Source organism: Scaptodrosophila lebanonensis, unplaced genomic scaffold, assembly GCF_003285725.1.
Source record: "Scaptodrosophila lebanonensis strain 11010-0011.00,11010-0021.00 unplaced genomic scaffold, SlebRS2 tig00000080-arrow-pilon, whole genome shotgun sequence".
Classification (NCBI taxonomy): Eukaryota; Metazoa; Arthropoda; class Insecta; order Diptera; family Drosophilidae; genus Scaptodrosophila; species Scaptodrosophila lebanonensis.
Genome location: NW_022060561.1, coordinates 2,125,372 through 2,145,347, shown reverse-complemented (window position 1 = coordinate 2,145,347; position 19,976 = coordinate 2,125,372). Strand labels below are relative to the sequence as shown.

Sequence of the window (19,976 nt, the reverse complement as noted above, 5' to 3'; positions counted from 1 at the left end):
AACCAATTTATTAAGCACTGCTAATTTAAGAGAGTTATCACTGCAACAAAGCTTTTTTCTTTCTTGGAATTTTCATTTCATTTTTTTCCCTTGATTTTATATTTTTCGAAAACCCTACAAAATATTTTATGTACACAGCTTTCAAGCTTAACAAGATTAATGGAAAATATTGCTGCAGGAGAGCGATATTTTTAGAAATATAGGTGATTTGAAAGAGTTTCATTTTTGAATAAAAATAAAATTTACTTAGTAAACAAATTTCATTCACTTTTAAGTATAAATATATTTGGTTATACAGGGTGCGCCATCTTTTATTTCGGTATGTCCACATATTTAATCGTAGAAGGTCAACTCAAAAAGAATTATTTTCTCTGCATGCTGCTGTTTTTTTTACTGCTGCTTAGTTTCGAGTCCGTTTGAGACTCCCAGCATTATACTCTAATTTTATATTCCATATATAATTGGTATACATTTTTTAAAGTGAATATTTGGTCAAAGTTAATATTTTAAATCCAGTATTAATCTTCGGTTCAGCCTTATGCCTAATGCTTTTTCAAAGCAGTAGCTTTCTACATGGCTTCATGACCTAAACCCCCCCTCGAAACATTTCAGTGATTGGCAGTGAAATCGGTTTGATGGATTATCAGGCAATAGCGTTGACTAACGTCAACCTCACAACCTCGTTTGTGATAAGAAACACTTGAAGCACGTGTAGTCATAAATTTGAAATGCGGCCGAGAACTGAGAATAAAAAACAGAAATGTGTTTTTAAAAATGTGACTGTGGTTGGCGTTGTTGGCAAGTGTCAAGCATTAGCCATCAGACAAGCACCCATCAGAGTGAGACTTATCATTTGCTCATAAAAATGTCAAAACTATCGCACAGACATTGACTGATGACGACGACGACAGCGACGACGACCGCAATACGCTTGACATTCGCAGGAGAGTAATGGAAGGATGCCCATGCTAAATGCTTTTTTCTTCGGCTCCTCACAATTCTCCACATGTCACACATTCGCACATTCCCCCCCAAACACACACTCTCTGAGAGACTTACAATGGTGCTCCATCGCTTATTCAGCACGCAATGACATCGATGTTGAGTGATTTCATTTTTTTGAACTGCAATGCTGAAGGCAGGCAGCCTCTCGTCTAACCTAGCCATCATCATCATTCTACCAGCCAGCCATACAGTCATCCATCAGTTTAGTGAGTCAGAGTGAATCGCTCTTGGAACCATCATCAGAATACCCATCATTCCGAGCTTCTCGGCTGCTGCTGCTGCTTGTTGGCATGATTCATGGCTTCGATTGAATTTTGATTGACAATATCGCAAGCATTTAAAGTGTCTGTTTCCGCTTCCGTTCTGCTCCGCTCTCTATGAATTTTTTCCTTCGCCTTTCATGTGCCTTCTACCATTCTGCATCTACTCTGCTTTCTCCTTCCCCTAAGTTACTCTGAGTCCCACAGAGTTGTTCGACTTGATGCCTTGGCTAAGTGATGCAGCTTTTCAAAGTGATTTTAAAATCATTTGTCATCTGACAGATGAGCGTTTGATTGACTTCAAGGCTATAAATTCATCAGTGGTTACAATTCTGTTGGCGTAGTAAAGGAAGGGACATATGTATATTGAAGAAAGGCCTACAATCGGAGCAGATTAAGTGAGAAAAGAGGAAACGTGACACAATTCCTGAAATGGTTACATACTGGCAGCGATTCGAATTCTTAAGCAGGTTTTTTTTTTTGCAGTTAAGCACTTGTTTTGTTGTTGGATTAAGCCTGTTGGGCAAATAATTCAAATTTCTGTCATCTTTGTTGTCCAACAAGGACTAAACAACCTAATCACTCAAAAAACTTAAAATAAAAATAAAATTTTTTCGCTTTTAAATTGTATTTTTCAAAAAATATTTAGGTTGAAAATCGACAATTAGTACTAATTTGAATAATCTGCTGAAATGACTTGACTTCATAAAGTTTTGATTTGTGTGCCAATTATTTGTCTGCTCAGTCTGCTGATCTAATTCGAACTGTTGCTCCAATTGCTTTGAATTTATGACCCTTAATATGTATGTTATTCCCATATTGATTAGAATCCCATCCATGCCTCACACATCAATTAGCGATAACATCGCATTGTTATTATTTATGCTCGTTCTATGGAAATATCAATTCTTTTGACATTGATGAAATAAATTTATGATCGCGCGCTTTGGGCTTTCACTGCCAGACGATTTATGATGTCTATAGCATACCGATGCAAACCAAATCAGGGCGATTTGAGTGATTACCTGTTTGTCCAATTTGAGATTTTGTTTTGGACACGCAAAGACCTCATTTCCCGCTGACATGTTCAAAAAGAAATACAAGCAGTGTCGCATACCCATCAAGTGAAGTCTGAAATAGTATATATTTGATAAGACCCGTTCGTATTCGTCATTTGTATAGAACGAGCCGTAAGCTACCATATCATAAATAAGAAAATAAATATGACATTGATTTTTATGCAGCCTGAAGTCAACTAAAAACGAAAAAGCACTATTTTAACTTGTATTAAAAAATGCTGAATGTAAGAGCTGGAATACTAATATTCAAAGTTTACATTTAAAAATATTTTTAAATAGATTATATAAAAATAAAAAGTTAAATAAAAATAAGACATTGATTTTAATTGAGCCTGAAGTCAATTAAAAACGACAAGGCCCTATGTGAATTTTTAATAGAAAATGTTGAATTATAGGGCTCTAGTATACAAACATTTAATGTTTTGATTTAAAAATATTTTTAAATAGATTATAGAAAAATAAACAGTTGAATAAAAACAAGACATTGATTTGTATGCAGCCTGAAGTCAATTGAAAACGAGAAAGTCCCAATTGAAAATGCTAAATTAAAATATTCAAAGTTTAAGTTTTAGTTTAGATTTAAAAGTATTTTTAGGTAGATTATAGAAAAATAGACAGTTAAAGTTCGAAGGGTAAGGGCAGAAATCAATCCACTTAATAACAGCTACAAAAGTGTTGAAACTAGAGTAGCATTAATTGTTACTTATTCAATATTCATATCGAGCAGATCTAGGCTATTCTATAACTTTAACCACACCATTCATAATCTTAAATACACTTTCACGATTTTGCAGTAATTTTTTTTTTTTTTTTTTTGATTTTGTAAATTATTGCAAAGAAGTTCCAACTGATATTTTTATAAAAAGAATGAATTAATCGTTTGGAAAACCTTCTGCTATACTTGCCATACTGTTTTATTTGCATTTATGTATTGTTTGAGCTCATCCGATATTTATAGTTGGCATAGAATTATTAGTTGTATATAATTTTTTTCTGTCTATCTATTTTGTTGTCAAAAACCGTGCGAATTATTAAATGCAACATTCGTTTTTAAATTGAAAATTTTATTTCGCCTACTAATATTGACTTCCGCATCCGCTCAAAAGTCCAAAGTATGTTTCCTGTTCTTTTTATTTCTCTCACAATTTTGTTGTGTTTTATGTTTGGCGCCAGAGTCGAGACCACCACCACTCTCTCTCCCCACGCCATTCCACGCACCGCTGGCCAACAAGCCATGAAATTTGTTATCGTCGCATTTACAAAAACAAAAAATCAATTTTCCATGAAATGCAACAACAAATGGACAAACAAGTCGACGGAGAAAAAAGTTTTACAAATCAGACAAATAAATTTACAAATAAATACGCATACGCGGAATATTTGACAGTTATTAATTAAAAATGGGAAAATTTATATTAATTTTATTCAAATTGTCAACAGCAACAAAGGAAGCTAATGCCAATTTATTTTATTTGTCTCCCCCCTCTTCCAGCCGCTGCCACTGTCATTTCGTCCTTTTTTTGTTTTGTTGGTGCAGATAAAATTTTATTCGCAAACATGTGAAATATGTATCCACGATATCGAAAAACTCAATAATTTTCTAGCGCTCTTCCCCCAAGCTACACAATGCAGATAAGATTAGGGATACATAACTAATAATGGATCCGTCAAAATATGTCTTTAGCTACCAACTTATAAATTTGCGATTGTTGCTTACAGTATTTAACGAATTTTAAGACCGATTTCAACTTGAGTATTAATAATAAACAAATCACTTTCCCCCTTTCCGCTAATGTTTCGAAGCTAGTTTTTTTTCTAATCACTTGAAACTTATTTATTCCTATCGCTTCTGAACAAGGTCTCTATATAATTAAAAAATATTTGATAATCATATTTTATTTATTTATTTTTATTTATTTATTTATTTATTATTATGATTTATTTTATTTATTTATATTTTTTTATTTTTATTTTATTTATTTTTATTGTATTTATATTCATTTTATTTTTTTTTTTTATTTTTATTCATTTTGTTTATTTTTATTTTATTTATATTCACTTTATTTTTCACAATTTATTTTCTTAATTGCAATAAATTTCATTCATATATAGATATTATTAAGAACAAAAAGCTTTTAAAAACATAGCGTATTCACAATTCGTATAACATTTTTAACGATTGTATTATATTTATATTTCTTTTGTTTCTTTTCAGCAGTGCTTCTTCGTCATCTTAAGCCTAACAACAACGACAATAAGACAGGGTAAGTAAATGTTAAACTGTTAACTAATTAAGAGATTTATTGAGATAATTATGATAATATTATTTAAATGAATTTATAATTAAATTTTGTGAAAAACTCTCCAAGACATATTAAAAGTTACCAAGAGAACTTATCATGGAATTCAGAGCTAGGAGATGTCAAGGAGTTATAAATGTTATTATATTTCTTCTATTATTCTGAATTTAAGCCAAATGTTGTTGATGAATTGAAAGACGAGTCTTTAGATTCGATGGCACAGTCAATCGGCAAACCAAGTTCATTCGACAGTTGTTATGGTTGGTCGGGTTTTGTAAAGACGAGGAATATTTCCACCTGAGTTCCCTCAAATACGCATTAAAAAATAGCGAAAATTCGCTTTGGGGTGGTTTTATGTCTTTTTTATGTTTCCATTGTATTTTTTTAGTCAGATAATATTTTTAAAAAAATTTCAGCATAACCCCTGTAATCGGCAAAATGGAACGCCTACAGAAATAGCGTTTGATTTTATGCAAAACAGGATTGCTGCTAATGCCCTTTACTTTTTATATATTCATTTGAGGATGGTTTTCTAATGTATTTAATATTTTACAAATTTATTTAAATGTGTTCAAACATAAAATCTTCTTAACTTTCCACATCTTCTTCGTCTGCTTTTTAAATACAAACACCTTCTTGCCAAAACAAAGACATAGTATATTAGCGCAATACATTCCAGTCCCAATGCTAAGTAACTGAGAAAATTGGCCAGCAAGTATAGTGGGAAAAATTTATCGCTTAAAAGTTTTTCGCAGCCCCTGGTAATCAGAGAGCCTGCGAGATCAGACTGATTGGTATAGCAGGTAGGGTGAACCTTGCGCATGTATTCCAGATATGTTGCGGGACCCTCAAGACCACAGCACTTGAGCTGCATATATATGCTATATATATTATATACTATAAGACCATATATACGACTATTTGATAAATCACCTTGACTTGTATGTCAATCCAAACCGTCTCGTTTTGCTCGGTAAATTTCCACCAGGCTGTGTTCAGGAACTCGGTTGTATTTCTCAACGAGATCTGTGGCACTAGTTGGTTAAAGAATATGTGTTTCGTCCATTTGAATGCATATATTAAAAGAGGAATATACTGAGAGGAGGGCGTAAATAAATAAAGGTGCTTATGCAATCCTGACATACCAGAACAGTAATCCATTCCGTAGTCAAGGAAAATACACAAATGCTCACAAGGAGCAGTTCTACAATAATAACGATCCAACTCGTTAAAACTATATAGACCCCAATCACGGTTTCTCTCAGAGTCTGGAATACATATTCCTTTTCTAGAGCCCTTATGCTTGGTAATAATATAACCAGTGTCAGAACAAGTACCAGCTAGAAAGTAACGCGCTTTTTAGTTACATTTTGGAAAATAGGTAGCCAGCCAGCTTCGTTGCTTACCGCGATTGTCCAAATGAACGTGTAGTAACAAGTTACTGGAATATTGCGACTCATAATACTTAGTAATGTTCTACGTCCGGTATTTGATGTTTGTAGCAAAGCCACACAGATTGATTTTTAATTGTGGATACCCAATAAATTGGCCAGTGTTCGGCAATAATGGGAAGTTTCCAAATTGTTTTAAAAGTCACAGAATAGAAAAATAGCGTTTTTAGAAATTGATTATGCGAGAACGATTATTGAATTGGACATCATATTGCTTCAAAATTTTATTAATCCCATGCTTAGACGTATTTAAAGGGTGTTAAATAAAAAAGGAGGCCCAATTTAAATAAATATGTTAGCTTGAAGCCTTTTAGACTTGTCTATCAAATGGACACTTTGTAACTTATAACGATTGAAAGAATTTTTTAAGGTTTTTTTTATTATTATTAGGGGCATTATTTTGACTTGACTCAGTGATTAAGGGAATATACAAATTTTGTCCTTAATCCTTAAGAAAAAGTTAAAATTACAGGTTAAGTATAATCATTATTATAAATAATGATTATGAGTTAATTCTTAAAGTAACACTCAAATATAATTATTACATTTTTAGCAAATGAATGAAAATTAAAAAATAATCATCATTATTTTGTATTTTTTTAATAACACTTATAATGATTAAGGTCCCTGATTATTATATTAATTGAATTCCTATTATAATTTAATTAACGACAAAAAGTAAAATGTTTACTTTGGGTTGCAAATAAATAGTTTTGCTGTCATATTTACTTATTTCGGGCATATTTACTTATACGTGTACATACTTTTGTATTCCGGTCAGCCACGTTTTAACTGCGTGTATACATATATACATATTTTTTATCAGCAGAGTGTTATTTAAAACTGTCCATCGTGGACAACCATTAAATTTGTTTAACTGCACATGTACATACATACATAAATTTCTTCTTTGATTTAATATTTTCTCTCTCTCTTTGTTGTCAAACATTTACACATCAGTGTGCAGGCATTTGCAAGAGATTTAGATTTTTTAATTAAAATAAAAGCTTAATAAGTTGAAGGTGTGATGGTTCAGAAGTTTTGTCACTTCACATACTATTGCCATTAGCAAGTGGACTAAGCTTGGGTCAAGGTTAAGTTACGCCCATTGTGATGACACATAAGCTCTTTGATTTTCGACCACCCGGAGCTGCTAATAAACCCAACTTTTTCTGGGATCTGCAGAAAGTAGCTGCTCCACGCTTTCCTCCTCTGCTCTTCTTTTAGTTTTAGAAATGCTGAGGGGTCTTTTAATGTTAAGAAAACGCCTTGGCTTATATTTTTCCAACGCTTTAGCAGCCTGAAGGATAATTCGAGTTTTCTGTGTTGTTATAAGTCGGGCTTCGGCCTTCAATAGTTGGGGATTGGTGTTGAAGGGTCTCGCTTGTATCGCTTCAACTTCAGCCTGACATTCATCAAAGCAAACTGACCTAGTTTTTTCGCATTCTGTTCTCTTTATTGGAATACTACTAGCAGCTTTCTTTATGCAATTATGCTAAGACAGCTTTGTGGGAACAACCTTTGTCTACTTATTAAAAGATTTAACTGTAAATCAACATTTCTACTGCCAATCTGCCAGATAGTTAAGCTTTTAGAAGAATTCTCCACAGAAGAACCCACGGGTTTTATTTCCGACCTATGCGCTAACTAGGTTGAGTTATACAAAAATATATTGAAAAGTATATAATATTTTTAAGCACATACATTCTATATACTTGCATGCTTGCGGCGAACACATTTAATAATTTATATATGTATATGTATGTAAATGCAACACTATTTTTGTTTTTGTTTATCTGTTCTTTTTGTATACAAATTTCCATTGTTGATTTATGGGATTTGCTATTTTTGACAGTTGTTGCTGGTATTGTTGTTTTGTCAGAGCTGTTTCTATTTTATTACAAATATCCATGCATACATATGTACATTCATGTGTTTGTGTGTGTGTGTGTGTGTGTTTGTGTGACCACTATTTTATAATCGGCTTTCTATATTAATTTAAATTTTATTTTGGGCATTTTATTATAATTACTCTTGATATATGTAAATGGTAATCGTTAGCATCGCATTGTAATTGTTGTTGCATTGCTTTACATTCATTGCAGTTGATGTTCGTTTATATGCCTATGTATGTGTGTCTGTGTGTGTGTGTGTGTAGGATCTGTTCGCCCTTCCCTGCCATTATGTTTTGTTATACTTTTTGTGCTTGCGGCATTTCATTCTGAAACCCATTCCAGTATTCCAGAACTTATAGCGGTTTTGGGCTGCTTTCATTACTATATACAAGTATGTATATATATTTCCATTGAAAAAAATTAATACTCAATGCGCAGAAACAAAAACGAGTCCATTGCAAAAAAAAACTGTAATATTTTGTCTAAATATTTATAATATTTTAATGCTAATTTCCACAAATTCAAATGCATGTGCTAATGTGTGCGTGTGTATTTATTTATCAGATACTATCTAAGCACTTTGTATGCGGATTTTCGCATCTGTTGTTGATATTTTAATTTTACTGTCACATTCGATCATAAATTTAGCGATTAAGGCATACTTCGTTGAAATCTATGCAGGCCTACTATATTCTACATTGCGCTATATAGAGCGTAGAGCTCCAAAAATAGAATCGCCTTTTGAGTTTTCTACACTTAGCCACTGGACATTGGTTCGATTATTTGAGTAAAATTCTAAAATATTGTTTTCTTATCGAATCAAGCTTATGAACAAGTAGCTTGTCAAAAACTTCCTCTCAAAACTTCGCTCCTTTTTAGGCCTTTTTTCAAGTTTTTGTTTGAAATAAAATGCGATTCAAATAACTCTTGAAATTCGTTCCTTATGGATGCAAAAACGAGCCCTAAGTGGAGTAACCCATTAATATTTTGAATAAGTATGTAAATCGAAGCGGGTCTGAACGAATTAAATTGGCCGTAACTTATCGGTGATAACTTCCTCATATCATTTGTCTGATCTTTGTTCATCATAATCAGAAACTTGAAATGAGCTTTTCTGCCCAAAATACTTGTTCTATATGAGCTCAATAAAGATGCAGCCAGCTATATTTGGAGAAACGGTAACACATTTTATGCTAATTGAAGCCGATGTCAATAATGATTATAAGCCTGCCTGATGATGATGATGTTATTGTTGATGAAACGAACGAATATGATGGCAGCTGTCAGTGTCAGTGTCAGTGAATATTTGTAAGCATTTTTTGCGACTTTGCGATGATTCGAAGTTATGCAAATGAGCAGGCAATTAGTAAAAACAAACAAGTATTTTGCATGACTAATTTAAAATACGCCTCCAATTAAAGTTCTCTTTTTAAGAGTGTGCATATTGTTTATTAAGATTTTAAGTTGAAATTAAAAAAAAAAACACACACTTTTTAAGAAGAAATTTTAGTTTATATAAAAGAAATGAAAATGAAATCTTCATTTGGGTCTTGCAACAAAACTTGACTCCTCCATAATCATGGGCCCCGGTCTATATAGTTTTTCCTATCTATAATTAGCAATAATTTCTTTTTTATTTTGCATTTGCCCAAATTATGTTTAACCTGATGGAACAAATTATCAAAAAAAAAAATCTTCACCAGTATATACTCTGCACAGGGTCTTAACACAACATTTTATTCCTGCTATATTGGTATAATATTCCTTTAAAGATTTGTCAGAAGTTGGTATCCTTTATGTCTGCAGGAATCGAAAAGATCATTAAGAATAATGTCGGATATTCAGTGTATTAAGTGTGCTCTAATCAATTCAGTATATACTATAAATTTCAACATTTTTTCCAATTTTTTTTGACACACCTATTACTCTGTCCAACCGAAATATTTGTATTTTATGAATTAAGGATTTTTTAATAGTTGGTAAAGCGGTTTATTATTTGTTTTGTAGCTGAATTATGTTTATTTTAAAAAACTAACTGATTTTTTGAAAAAAAAAATAAAATACTTACGAAAGGCAAGCTTTTTTGAAAAAGAATGTTCTCACACCTACTTGTATTATTCTATCCAGGTGTTTTATATTTATTTATATGAATACTGTCTGTATACTTTTTCTTATCTACCATTAGCAGTAATTTCTTAGTTATTTTGCATTTGACCAAATTGTGTCTACCATGATAAACAAATTAAATGATCATACATACGGGTATACTCTAAACTGGATCTTAACACATGATCATATCATTAGAATGAATTTCTTAACTATTTCGCATTTGCCCATCCATGGTCCCATTCCCTGGCTATGACTGACACACCTATCAGTGAAGAGTACAAATAAGCGATTGGATAGTGTATTTAATAGTCCCCAAGACCAGCGAACAGGACATCCTCCACTTGCTTTACAGCAGAAGGAGAGCAATCGGATGAACATTTACGAGGCTTTCGTCAAATTTACGATCCCCACCAACGCTCAAGCCGGCGCATAAAAATGTCACTTTATGGAGGATGATGCGTGACTGACGCCGCTTTGTCGATGTCGTTGACGCACCTCTTTCGATCGCCGGCCTGGCCTGGTCTGGTCTGGCCAGCCAGCACTTAATGTGCTCCAAAAATAAAAAAAAAATAAAAGCCAGCTGTCCAGGAGGCGCGCTCATCATTACGATTATCGCATTGAAATTTATTTTGCATAAATCTGCCAGCAATGACAAAAAGCTGGCGAATGGCCTCCACAATTTTGGGTGTGTTCCGACTGACTGACGTCTGATGCTGGACACAGGTGCTGCTGCTGCTGTTGCTGCTGTTGCTGTCGCAGCTGCTGCAGTTCTAATTGCATGTCCATGTGGCCAAATAACAATGTGGAATTCATTATAAAATGTGGTTTGAGTTATTTGTCAAAATGGTCGTAAAATGTCTCGCAGTCCGTGGCTAAAGTGACATTGATGTTGACATTGACAGACAGCCGTGACAAGCCCGTCTGCTGCACCCACAACGGACAGCCCCACCAGCTGATTCGATGCGACAAATAAATGAAATTGTTAATGGCCTTGCAGGCAGAGTTAAGAGTTCAGTTCCGCTGTTGGCGTTGTCTGTGCCGTTGCCTGTGCTCAGACCATGGACTTTATTTAATCTGCTATTTTATTGTTGTTGCTACACATCAGTATAATTCAAATTAAGCTTTACGTTTGCGTAATTATGCTCTGCAGCATCGGTTACGATGATTTCAACTGCATTATAGTATACTCTTGCAGGCCGGGCTGCATCAGCTTTACAGCCAGGGACGAACAAACAGACAGACAGACAGAGAGACAGAGGAGGCAAACAGATACCTTTCTTTCCAGCATATGAATCAAGCAAAGCGTAGAAGAAGAACGAATATAAAGTATATAATAAAGTGTATAACTTGAATGTATAAGATATTCAATTCTCATTTGCTTTTTTTCTTTATCACCGAAAGGGTAAAAGTTTTACGAGGTTAGTGCGAAAATATTTACCACTCTGAGAAAAGCTTTAAGGCGATCAATGTTTCTGAGAAAAAGTAAATCAAAAGTTGTGACATATATATTATTCTTTCTTGTGAATATTTCAAATATTTACATCAAAACAAATGTTCACTATTGAGTGTAACTTTATTATTATTACGATAATTATTTAAAATGTTTGGGCTCTTTATGCATTAAAAAAAATTGGTTTTAGGAAGCATGAAGTTTACTTATATAGTATTCTATTCAAAAGCTTTATTTATTTATTAAGTAAATCAACAAATAGTGCTGTCGATACAAAATACAAAAACTATGATTTATATTATAGTATAATGTTATAAATAAAATAAAGATATTTTATAAAACAACGTTATAATTTCAACTGAAAAGATAAGAAAGCCTAAGAAAATACTATAAGCTACTAATGCTTCCGACCCGTTGGGGGAATTTTATTTGCCATTTGGCCAGATATGCCCCGAATCACAGCCATATGTTGTCGGAGACATTATAGACCTAACAGGCTAAAAAAGTATAGTAAGTACAGAAGGAAAAGTAATTCTCCTTAACAGCTTATAAGGCATAAAGAGAAAGAGTAAAAGGGAAATCTCCAACCCGGTGGGGGAAAAAGCGATTTCGCCGGAGATACCTATAAAGGATAAATTTTATAGAACAGAGAGAGAGTTCTGCATTTAACATTTTTGAACTATTTTACACTCTACGAGATTCTAGAGCAGACCAGCTTTATCTTTAAGGCACAGCAAGATCATTAACAGATTTGATATAATCTTATCCAAAATGTATATCAACTTTAATTTGACCTTTGAGATATGCAATACTCCACAAACCTGCTACACCATTTTGTAGCTTCAGTGCAAAACTTTGAGAAATGCAACTCTTTTCTTGCTTCCTCTCTCACCCTCTCGGTTTTCTCAATATTTAAGCAAGTCCTCCGGCACATCATTCCGAGGCACTCAAACAGAGAGACTGTCTTGAATCTTGGCAACAAAACGTCAATCATTTGCCTTAGTCTTTTGCGTTTGCTTGCACATGCCATTTCTTGCACAATCCTTGCACCCGCCACGCCCACTGCCTCACTACCCCATCGCCTCTTCGCCCACTCGCCCACTTGCTGGCCGTGCCTGCAGCTGTCAGTCAATGTGTCGTGTCACAGTGTCTCTCCATCTGTCTGTCACTTGCATGTCTCTGTCTATTCTACGTGACATCAGCCCAGCGAATTTTCCTCCTGCTAGCAAACTCGAAGGATGCCAGCAAGTAAGCACAGACGAAGATGAAGACGATGGCGATGGCGAAGGCGAAGGATGCTGCAGCCGATGGATGGATTTTTGGATTCGCAACTTGCACTTGGATTACAAGTCTGATTTTGATGCGTACATGTTTGTCGCTCTGTATGTCTGTATGTGTGTGTGTGTACTCGTATATGTGTCTGCATGTCTCTGACATGAGGGGTAAGCAGCTAGGTGGTTAAGGGGTTTTGGGGGGTAACGGGTTGTACCTTCCATAAAATACATATTGCACTCACTGCACTGCCTGCTTCTTCTTCTTCTTCTTCTTCTCTATGGGTCACCTCCAACCCACATAGCCATAGTCATAGCTATAGCTATAGCTTTAGCTATAGAGCTCAAGTTTAGTTTTCTTATGCTTTTGTCTTCTGTGCTTTTATTATTTTATTCCTGGCCTTGTTTTAATTCACAGCGTCTGTTGCCGCGTCATCCTTAGCCCCTCTCCCAGCAACACTTTGTCGTCGTTGTCGTGTACGGCAACATTGTCTCAGTCGCCTCTTTGGTTACAATGTTTACACACACATATCCACATATCTACTTCCGAGCATGTGAGAGTTCTCACATACGAGTCCTGCATCTCAGCTCGCTTTGAGCCTTTTGCTATACTCGTACGAGTATGCGAGTGCGTGTGTCCCTTCGAGTTGTAAGTGACAGTTGCAATTTTCAAACTATTGAATGAGTGACAAGTTCTGCAGACACGATTGAAACTGACAGCTACTGCTGCATTGTCTCAGCGTTGGATTTCGCTTCTTCAATTGGCCTTGCCTTGCCTCGCCTCGGGCTTGGGCCTGGGCCTGGGCTCAGACTTCCTTTGTCTTCCATGCAACTTGAGTTTAAAGATAGAACTTATAACAGAAAAGGGATAATAAATGTTGATTACTTTTATTAATGAAATGAAGGAATACTTAGCTGATTAAGCTCTTTAGGCCTGAACCACATTTATTGAACTACTATTTATTGCGCTATTTCGAGTAATCGACAGCTATCGGTTTTTGAAAGATTCATTTTCTTTTGAGCGGGTATTTCAGGTTGAAGTGAACTTTTCTTTCCCCATATATGCCTCACTGACAAACACTACTACTTATATCCTTTCCAGCTAATGTTTTTGTTATACACTCTCTCCATTTCTTAACTTTTGCTTTGGTGTACCTAAAATAGTCAACAGGACGACTAGAGGCGTTTAAAGGAAGGAGGCATGGCATTAAATTATTTGACTTGGTTCTGGTGGAAATCTCAAACGATATCCGATGAGTAAGATCGGATCGACTAGTCGTCCTTCTCCGATTCTGTACGCTCTTCGTTTTTCGTATTAAACATTCTTTTGTTAAAGCTTTAACTTCGAGAAATTTGAAGGATTTTAAACTACGAAATTTTACTACAAATTTCACAAATAAACTACGACCTTGCCACTGCATTGTAACTTGAAATGTAAATTCTCGGCAAATCCGTCACTCACTTAAAACGTCAGCTTAAAGACAAAGTGTAAGCCTTAAAAAAATTAATTGCATCAACAACTTATGAGCAATGTTATTTTTTTCGGGCATAAAATAAATCAAGGACACTCATTACCCCACCCAGGGACCCACGGTGTCGCATGCACAGGACTCGCTTCAGGGTGGTTCGATGGATGGATGGTCAAGTGCCAGTGCACTTGGGAGCTGGGAGATGGGAGCTGGGTTGTCCTCTTGACGAAACATTAGGCGACAGCGAATATGAGACGACGGCAATGGGAATGGAATGGGCAGGAGGATAAGGATGGGAAAGCGAGAGCAGCAGTCTGCAAAAAGTGTTTTTAATTTCATTTTTTTCACATTTAATTTTTGCGCTCACAGCTTTTTTTTTTGTTGATGAAGTTGAAAATCATAAAACAGAACAGCGGAGGTGGTGAAAAATAAATAAGAGTAATTAAATTTTGTAACAAACATGACGAGATAATGGACCGAAGCCATTAACAGTGCCAAAACGTCTGACCGGCTCGAAGGATGTTGTCCTCCAAAAGATGACGAGCAGCTAGCTGATGGCAAAGATGTCCTCGGCGATGACAAAACAGCAACAACTACAACAACATCCGGTCCCATCATAGATCATACAAAGCAAGGCAGGTTCGCATTTGCTGCTGCTTTTCCTTCAATGTCCTGTAATCCTTTACGCACGTACAAAATTCCCAAAGGCAAATCTTTCTTGATTTTTCCAACTCCTCAGCTCTTTCTCGCACGTCTATGTAGTTTGTGTTGTTTGTCTAAAGTTTAAAAAATTACTGCATCATTTACAGCAAAACGCGAGCCTGGCCGAATTGCTTCTGGGGAGTTCAAAAGGCGTCTGAATGACACGGCATATCGGTTGACGCTTTACGAATCGTGATGTATGTTAGGTCATCAATAAAACCTTTCGCCCTTTCCACTTATTATCAGTGAAGTCTGAAGCTTGGATTAAGAATTACCGTATTTCGTGTTTCAAAATAAAGAGGTGCTGCTAGTTGTTGGGAAATATCGGAATGCAACAGATCATTATGATTTTGTTCTTTACGAAAAGTATATGCTTTAACATCTATTTATTTTATTTATTTATATCATCCATAAAAGAGGCTGTCGATGTAAAAAAAGAAAGAAATGAAGTCAATTCAATAAGGAACTTAAAACTAAGGAAATAAAAAAGCCTATAAAAATTACAAAAATATGTAATAACGAATCCGAATCGGTGGGGGGATTTTACTTTCCAAACGGCAAGAGTAGTCAGAGGCGTTATTAGACCTAGAAAAAAGAAGCGGAGATGAAAAAATGGAAACAAAAGTTTAAAAAAATATGATTAGATAAAAACAAAACAAATTAAAATTAAAATACTTTAATAATGAAATATTACATATAATTAAAACTTTTATGCTGCTTATCCAATTTGTTTCCTTTTCTTGTCCTTTTCGGCATTTAAAACAACATTACGACCAAAAAAACAGAATAATCTGCGTGAACATTTTCCGGCCAAGGATAAATAGTAATCAACGTTTTATAATAAAGGTTTTGCGAATTTTGAATAAATGAACATATATATTCTTAATCCGCCAACACTATTTGTAGATTAGTCCTTAGGCAACACGATTTTATTTTTATACCCTGTACCCAAAGGGTAAAATGTTTAATAATTTTTTTTTTTTTGTTGGTTTGGTACAGGGTATTTAAGAGTTAAGCCTGATATGTTTTAAATATTATTTTAGTTCTTCTCCTGCTACAGAAATTAGTCCTTACAGTACCAAATTGTGCTCAATTTAATAAATAAATAAAATAAAAAAATTCGATGTATAAATTATAAGTCGTTGGGAAATTTTCAGGTCGATTGAAAATGTCATCTAAATCGGCCAATCCTGAATAAAGTTCTTAGCAAAAGTATTAAAGTCAGGTACTACGTCAACAAACTACAGCCACTGGTTACATTGTTCTGCTTCTGCTTCTTACAATTTCTTACAGCTAGTATACCCTTTAACGCTTTGATTACAGGATATAAAAGTTCAAAGAACAGATTATTCATTCAATTTCAAATTTACTTTAGAAATCTTATATACATATTCGTACAACTCGCCTATGCATTAATATAGAAAAATCGTCTGCTAGCTCGAGCATATGTCCATATACTTGTATACATACTTATATACATACGAGAATATGCTTCCAAGTATATGCAGGAAAGGATGATGCGTGAGTGAGTGCCGTACATTCATTCATCTATCGTTCAGCGACAGCTGTTCGTGATTGGGCTGCCATCAGCGACCAGGATTGTGGATGAATGGGAATGCTGCAATGTGTGTGGCATTTGCTGCTGCAGCTCGAACGCCACATGAACAGACGCTCTAGATGGATTATGCTCCATCCGTTGACCAAAAGGACGAGCGCGACGTCATCAAATTCGAGGTGGCCGTCATCGAAGACTCCGTCTTCCGTCGTCTCAAAATACTGAATGATGTTTGCTGCCGTTATCCTTTAGCCACTGACCGCCTTTGTTGCTTTGTTATTTTTCATGTCAGTCAAGAATTGGCGAGCAGTGAAGAAAACAGGACATGGCCGGTGAAATATGTTATATATTGAGAGATGCCCAACATGGCGGCCAGGGACAATCGGGCCAGAGCACATTGCATCAATATTGAAACGTCAACATCAACTTGCCGCCGGCGCAATGGCATGGGGAGTGCATAGACAAAAGCGACGACCAAAGCAGACGACCCAAAAAAAAAAAAAACAAAATCAGAAAAAAAGAAAAAGAAATAGCTGATGAAGAGTTCAAATTTTTCTTTGTGTGATTTGACGAATGAGCTGTCATCTTGCATTGGAAACTTGCGCAAACACCCAGCCATACATAGATACTAGCACATACGTCGACATATGTACAGCTGATGGCGATTCTTGTTTGTTCTGGTACGAAATGAGCTTTAAAAAGTGACTGTCCATTTCTTTTTGATGCCCAACTGGGGGAAATGATGGCAGGCGTATGGAATCGACATACGAGAACATATCTTGTTAGCTTCGAGCTAAATCTCAAATTGGCAAGGGCCAAGAAGGCTCTATTGACCAAGTATGTGGCACAAGAATACATTGTCATATTGGAGTAGTTGTGATAAATATTATTTTCTTTATCCAACACCTTAAGATTTTAATAACAATATAATGTGTCTTTCTAGTCTGTCAATTTACACAGCTCTGATATAACTTTGGTTGGCGGGGATATTTTTTCACGTTCCTCTTTTGCATTATCTGCGAATTTGCATTAACATCTTTGATTCATTCATTATTCATTATTCATTAAAAAATAACAGTCTTTGAATTATAAAATATAAAACAAAATACTTTTTAATGAAAAAAATGCATGAAATTAATTACGAAACCGGGCATAGAAGACTCTCTCTAGAACTCGAACTTGCTCTGCATTTATTCTTTTAAATACAAATCGCATACAACAGTCTTTGAATTATGGAAATCAAATATAACACAAAACACTTTGTTTATAAAAGAAGTATTATTTAATGCAATTAGTAACTGAACCGAGTATAGAAGAATTTCTCTAAAACTCGAATCATACATCATCGATTGCTCTACATTTATTCTTTTAAATACAAGTCACAAACAACAGTCTTTGAATTATGGAAATCAAATATAAAACAAAACAACTGGTAATATGTATATATAAAAAAAATTATAATTTAATACAATTAGTAACTGAACCGGTTATAGAAGACTCTATAGAACTTGATTCATATTACTTGATTATTTTAATGATTTGTTTAATTAATTATTACTGAGATCCAACTACGCTGCACGCAGAAAAGCCACACGAAAATTCTAGTGGAGTTACCTCCTGAAAGAACATAAAAGAAAGAGATAAAAAAAAGAGATAAAGAAAAGAAAAGAAAGAGAAAAAAGAAAGAGAGAGAGAGAGTGAGATTTCATGACTTCTTCACAGTTTGTGGCTATAAGATTAAAACTTTTGGATTTGTTGTACTTTAAATCTGGTCTTGAAATAAATGTTTTGGCATAGTTGAAACTTTTTTATTTTGATTAGGCTAGTTCTTAATATTTATACGTTTAGTTAAAGTAAGACGGAAGAGAAAAAATAAATAAATAAATAATTATAATAATTATAATAAATAAGGAATATTGACATAACAAATATTAAAACTAATATAATAAAACGATTAATATTTTAATCTCTTCTCATATATTCCTTTCTATAAAAAATGACTAATGAAGCAATTATTAATACAAAAGATATAAATAATGAAGTTATGACAATATTTATTGAATTTAAAGAAATAACATATCATTCAATAAAATAAACTAAATCATTCAATAAAATAATTATACTCAAAAAATAAAGAATAATTATAATAAATAAATAATTTTCAAGTAATTGAATTGAGCGAGTAGTCTGAAATTATGAATATAGGCTAATGGGTGCTTGTTAAACTAAATAGAGTAACTCAAAAACCAGTCGAGTGCGTCCCTCACTGCCCACAAGGAGCTAGAACAACAACAACAACAACAACAGCAACAAGAACTGCAGCACCAACGCCATTCATCGAAGCGTGTCCGGCCATCACTTGGCTCGTTTGCTCATCGTCAAGACAAATGGCAAATAAATAAATTACTTTGGCCAACTCAGTTCGGCCTTTTTGCAATTCAAAACGTCACTATATACATACGAGTATGGACATATGAACATATGTACATATGTATGTGCTTATAGGTATGTAGTTGTATGTATGACCAACAGTTGGTCATCCATCTGGTCGACGACTGCATTTCCAGTTGATTTTCTTTTGGAGTCTTTGGGACGAGAGGTCGAGTTGATATTGTTGTCTACATTCTACATACATATAAATATACATACATATAGCATACGTATGCTGTTGTTGTCTGCTTGTGCGAGTAGTTGTCTTTGGTCTTTCTGCTGCTGCGGCTGCTGCTGCTGCTGCTGCTGCTGCTGATGTTGTTGTTGCTGTTGCTGTGGTTGGTGCAAGCAACGCCTCTACTGCTAAACTTTTAAAACGTCAATCAATTGTCCAAAGTTGTCGGAGCTGTCTGACATGTTTTAAATTAACTGACGAAGACGAACAAACGTAAGCGATTTATGGCCCATGCTCAAGATGGCGTATCCAGCCAGTTTTGCCTCCATGGTGGACATGGCAGAGGAAAAATTCCATTCAAATAAGAGCTGGTCATACCCATATCCCCGGCCAGAGGACGAGGGCGGGAGCAACATGTGCGATGGGTAATTGCAATAAAGATGGCCATCACTTGTTATAAATTGTTGTCCTACCACTTTTCGAATGGTGATCGTGTCGTGTGTACCGTTTTGTGCAGTTGTGAGAAAGGCTTACAAGATAATGTAAGAGGGGGACTAGCTAAATGGGGCAACTATGTAACATGACTTGGCCTTGGAAGGACTCAAATGTATATTTTATTAAATGTGCTTATCACATTATAAATTTTGGGCTTTTAATAAAATATAATAATAAAATAAAATAATAAAGAAAATCTTCAATCCAATGAAAAAAATCAAATATCCCGTTTGATATTAGAGAGGTTTCCAAAGATTTTCAGACAGAGAAGACCTTAAGCAGCAGAGAGAGAAAGAGCGATAGATAGAGAGAGATGGAGTTCTGCTGAGA

The 19,976-nt window shown here is 34.7% G+C and overlaps 1 protein-coding gene across 1 annotated transcript; it reads right to left on the bottom strand.

Annotated features, from left to right (window-relative positions):
- Nucleotides 1–5,232: 5,232 nt before the first annotated feature.
- LOC115626046 lies at nt 5,233–5,832 on the bottom strand. The gene is made up of 4 exons (XM_030521298.1): nt 5,790–5,832; nt 5,578–5,678; nt 5,317–5,512; nt 5,233–5,255 (listed from the first exon to the last, which is right to left on the bottom strand). Exons 1-4 carry the CDS (start codon nt 5,803–5,805, stop codon nt 5,233–5,235), a joined length of 336 nt encoding a protein of 111 aa, XP_030377158.1. The 5' UTR covers nt 5,806–5,832.
- Nucleotides 5,833–19,976: the final 14,144 nt, after the last annotated feature.

Bases quoted from the DNA above. Each gene is read 5' to 3' on its own strand.
- LOC115626046 (XM_030521298.1), bottom strand. The intron at 5,513-5,577 runs GTGATTTATCAA...ATATATATGCAG, and splicing joins GGATTGACATACAAGTCAAG to CTCAAGTGCTGTGGTCTTGA. The intron at 5,256-5,316 runs GTATTGCGCTAA...TTTAAAAAGCAG, and splicing joins CTTAGCATTGGGACTGGAAT to ACGAAGAAGATGTGGAAAGT.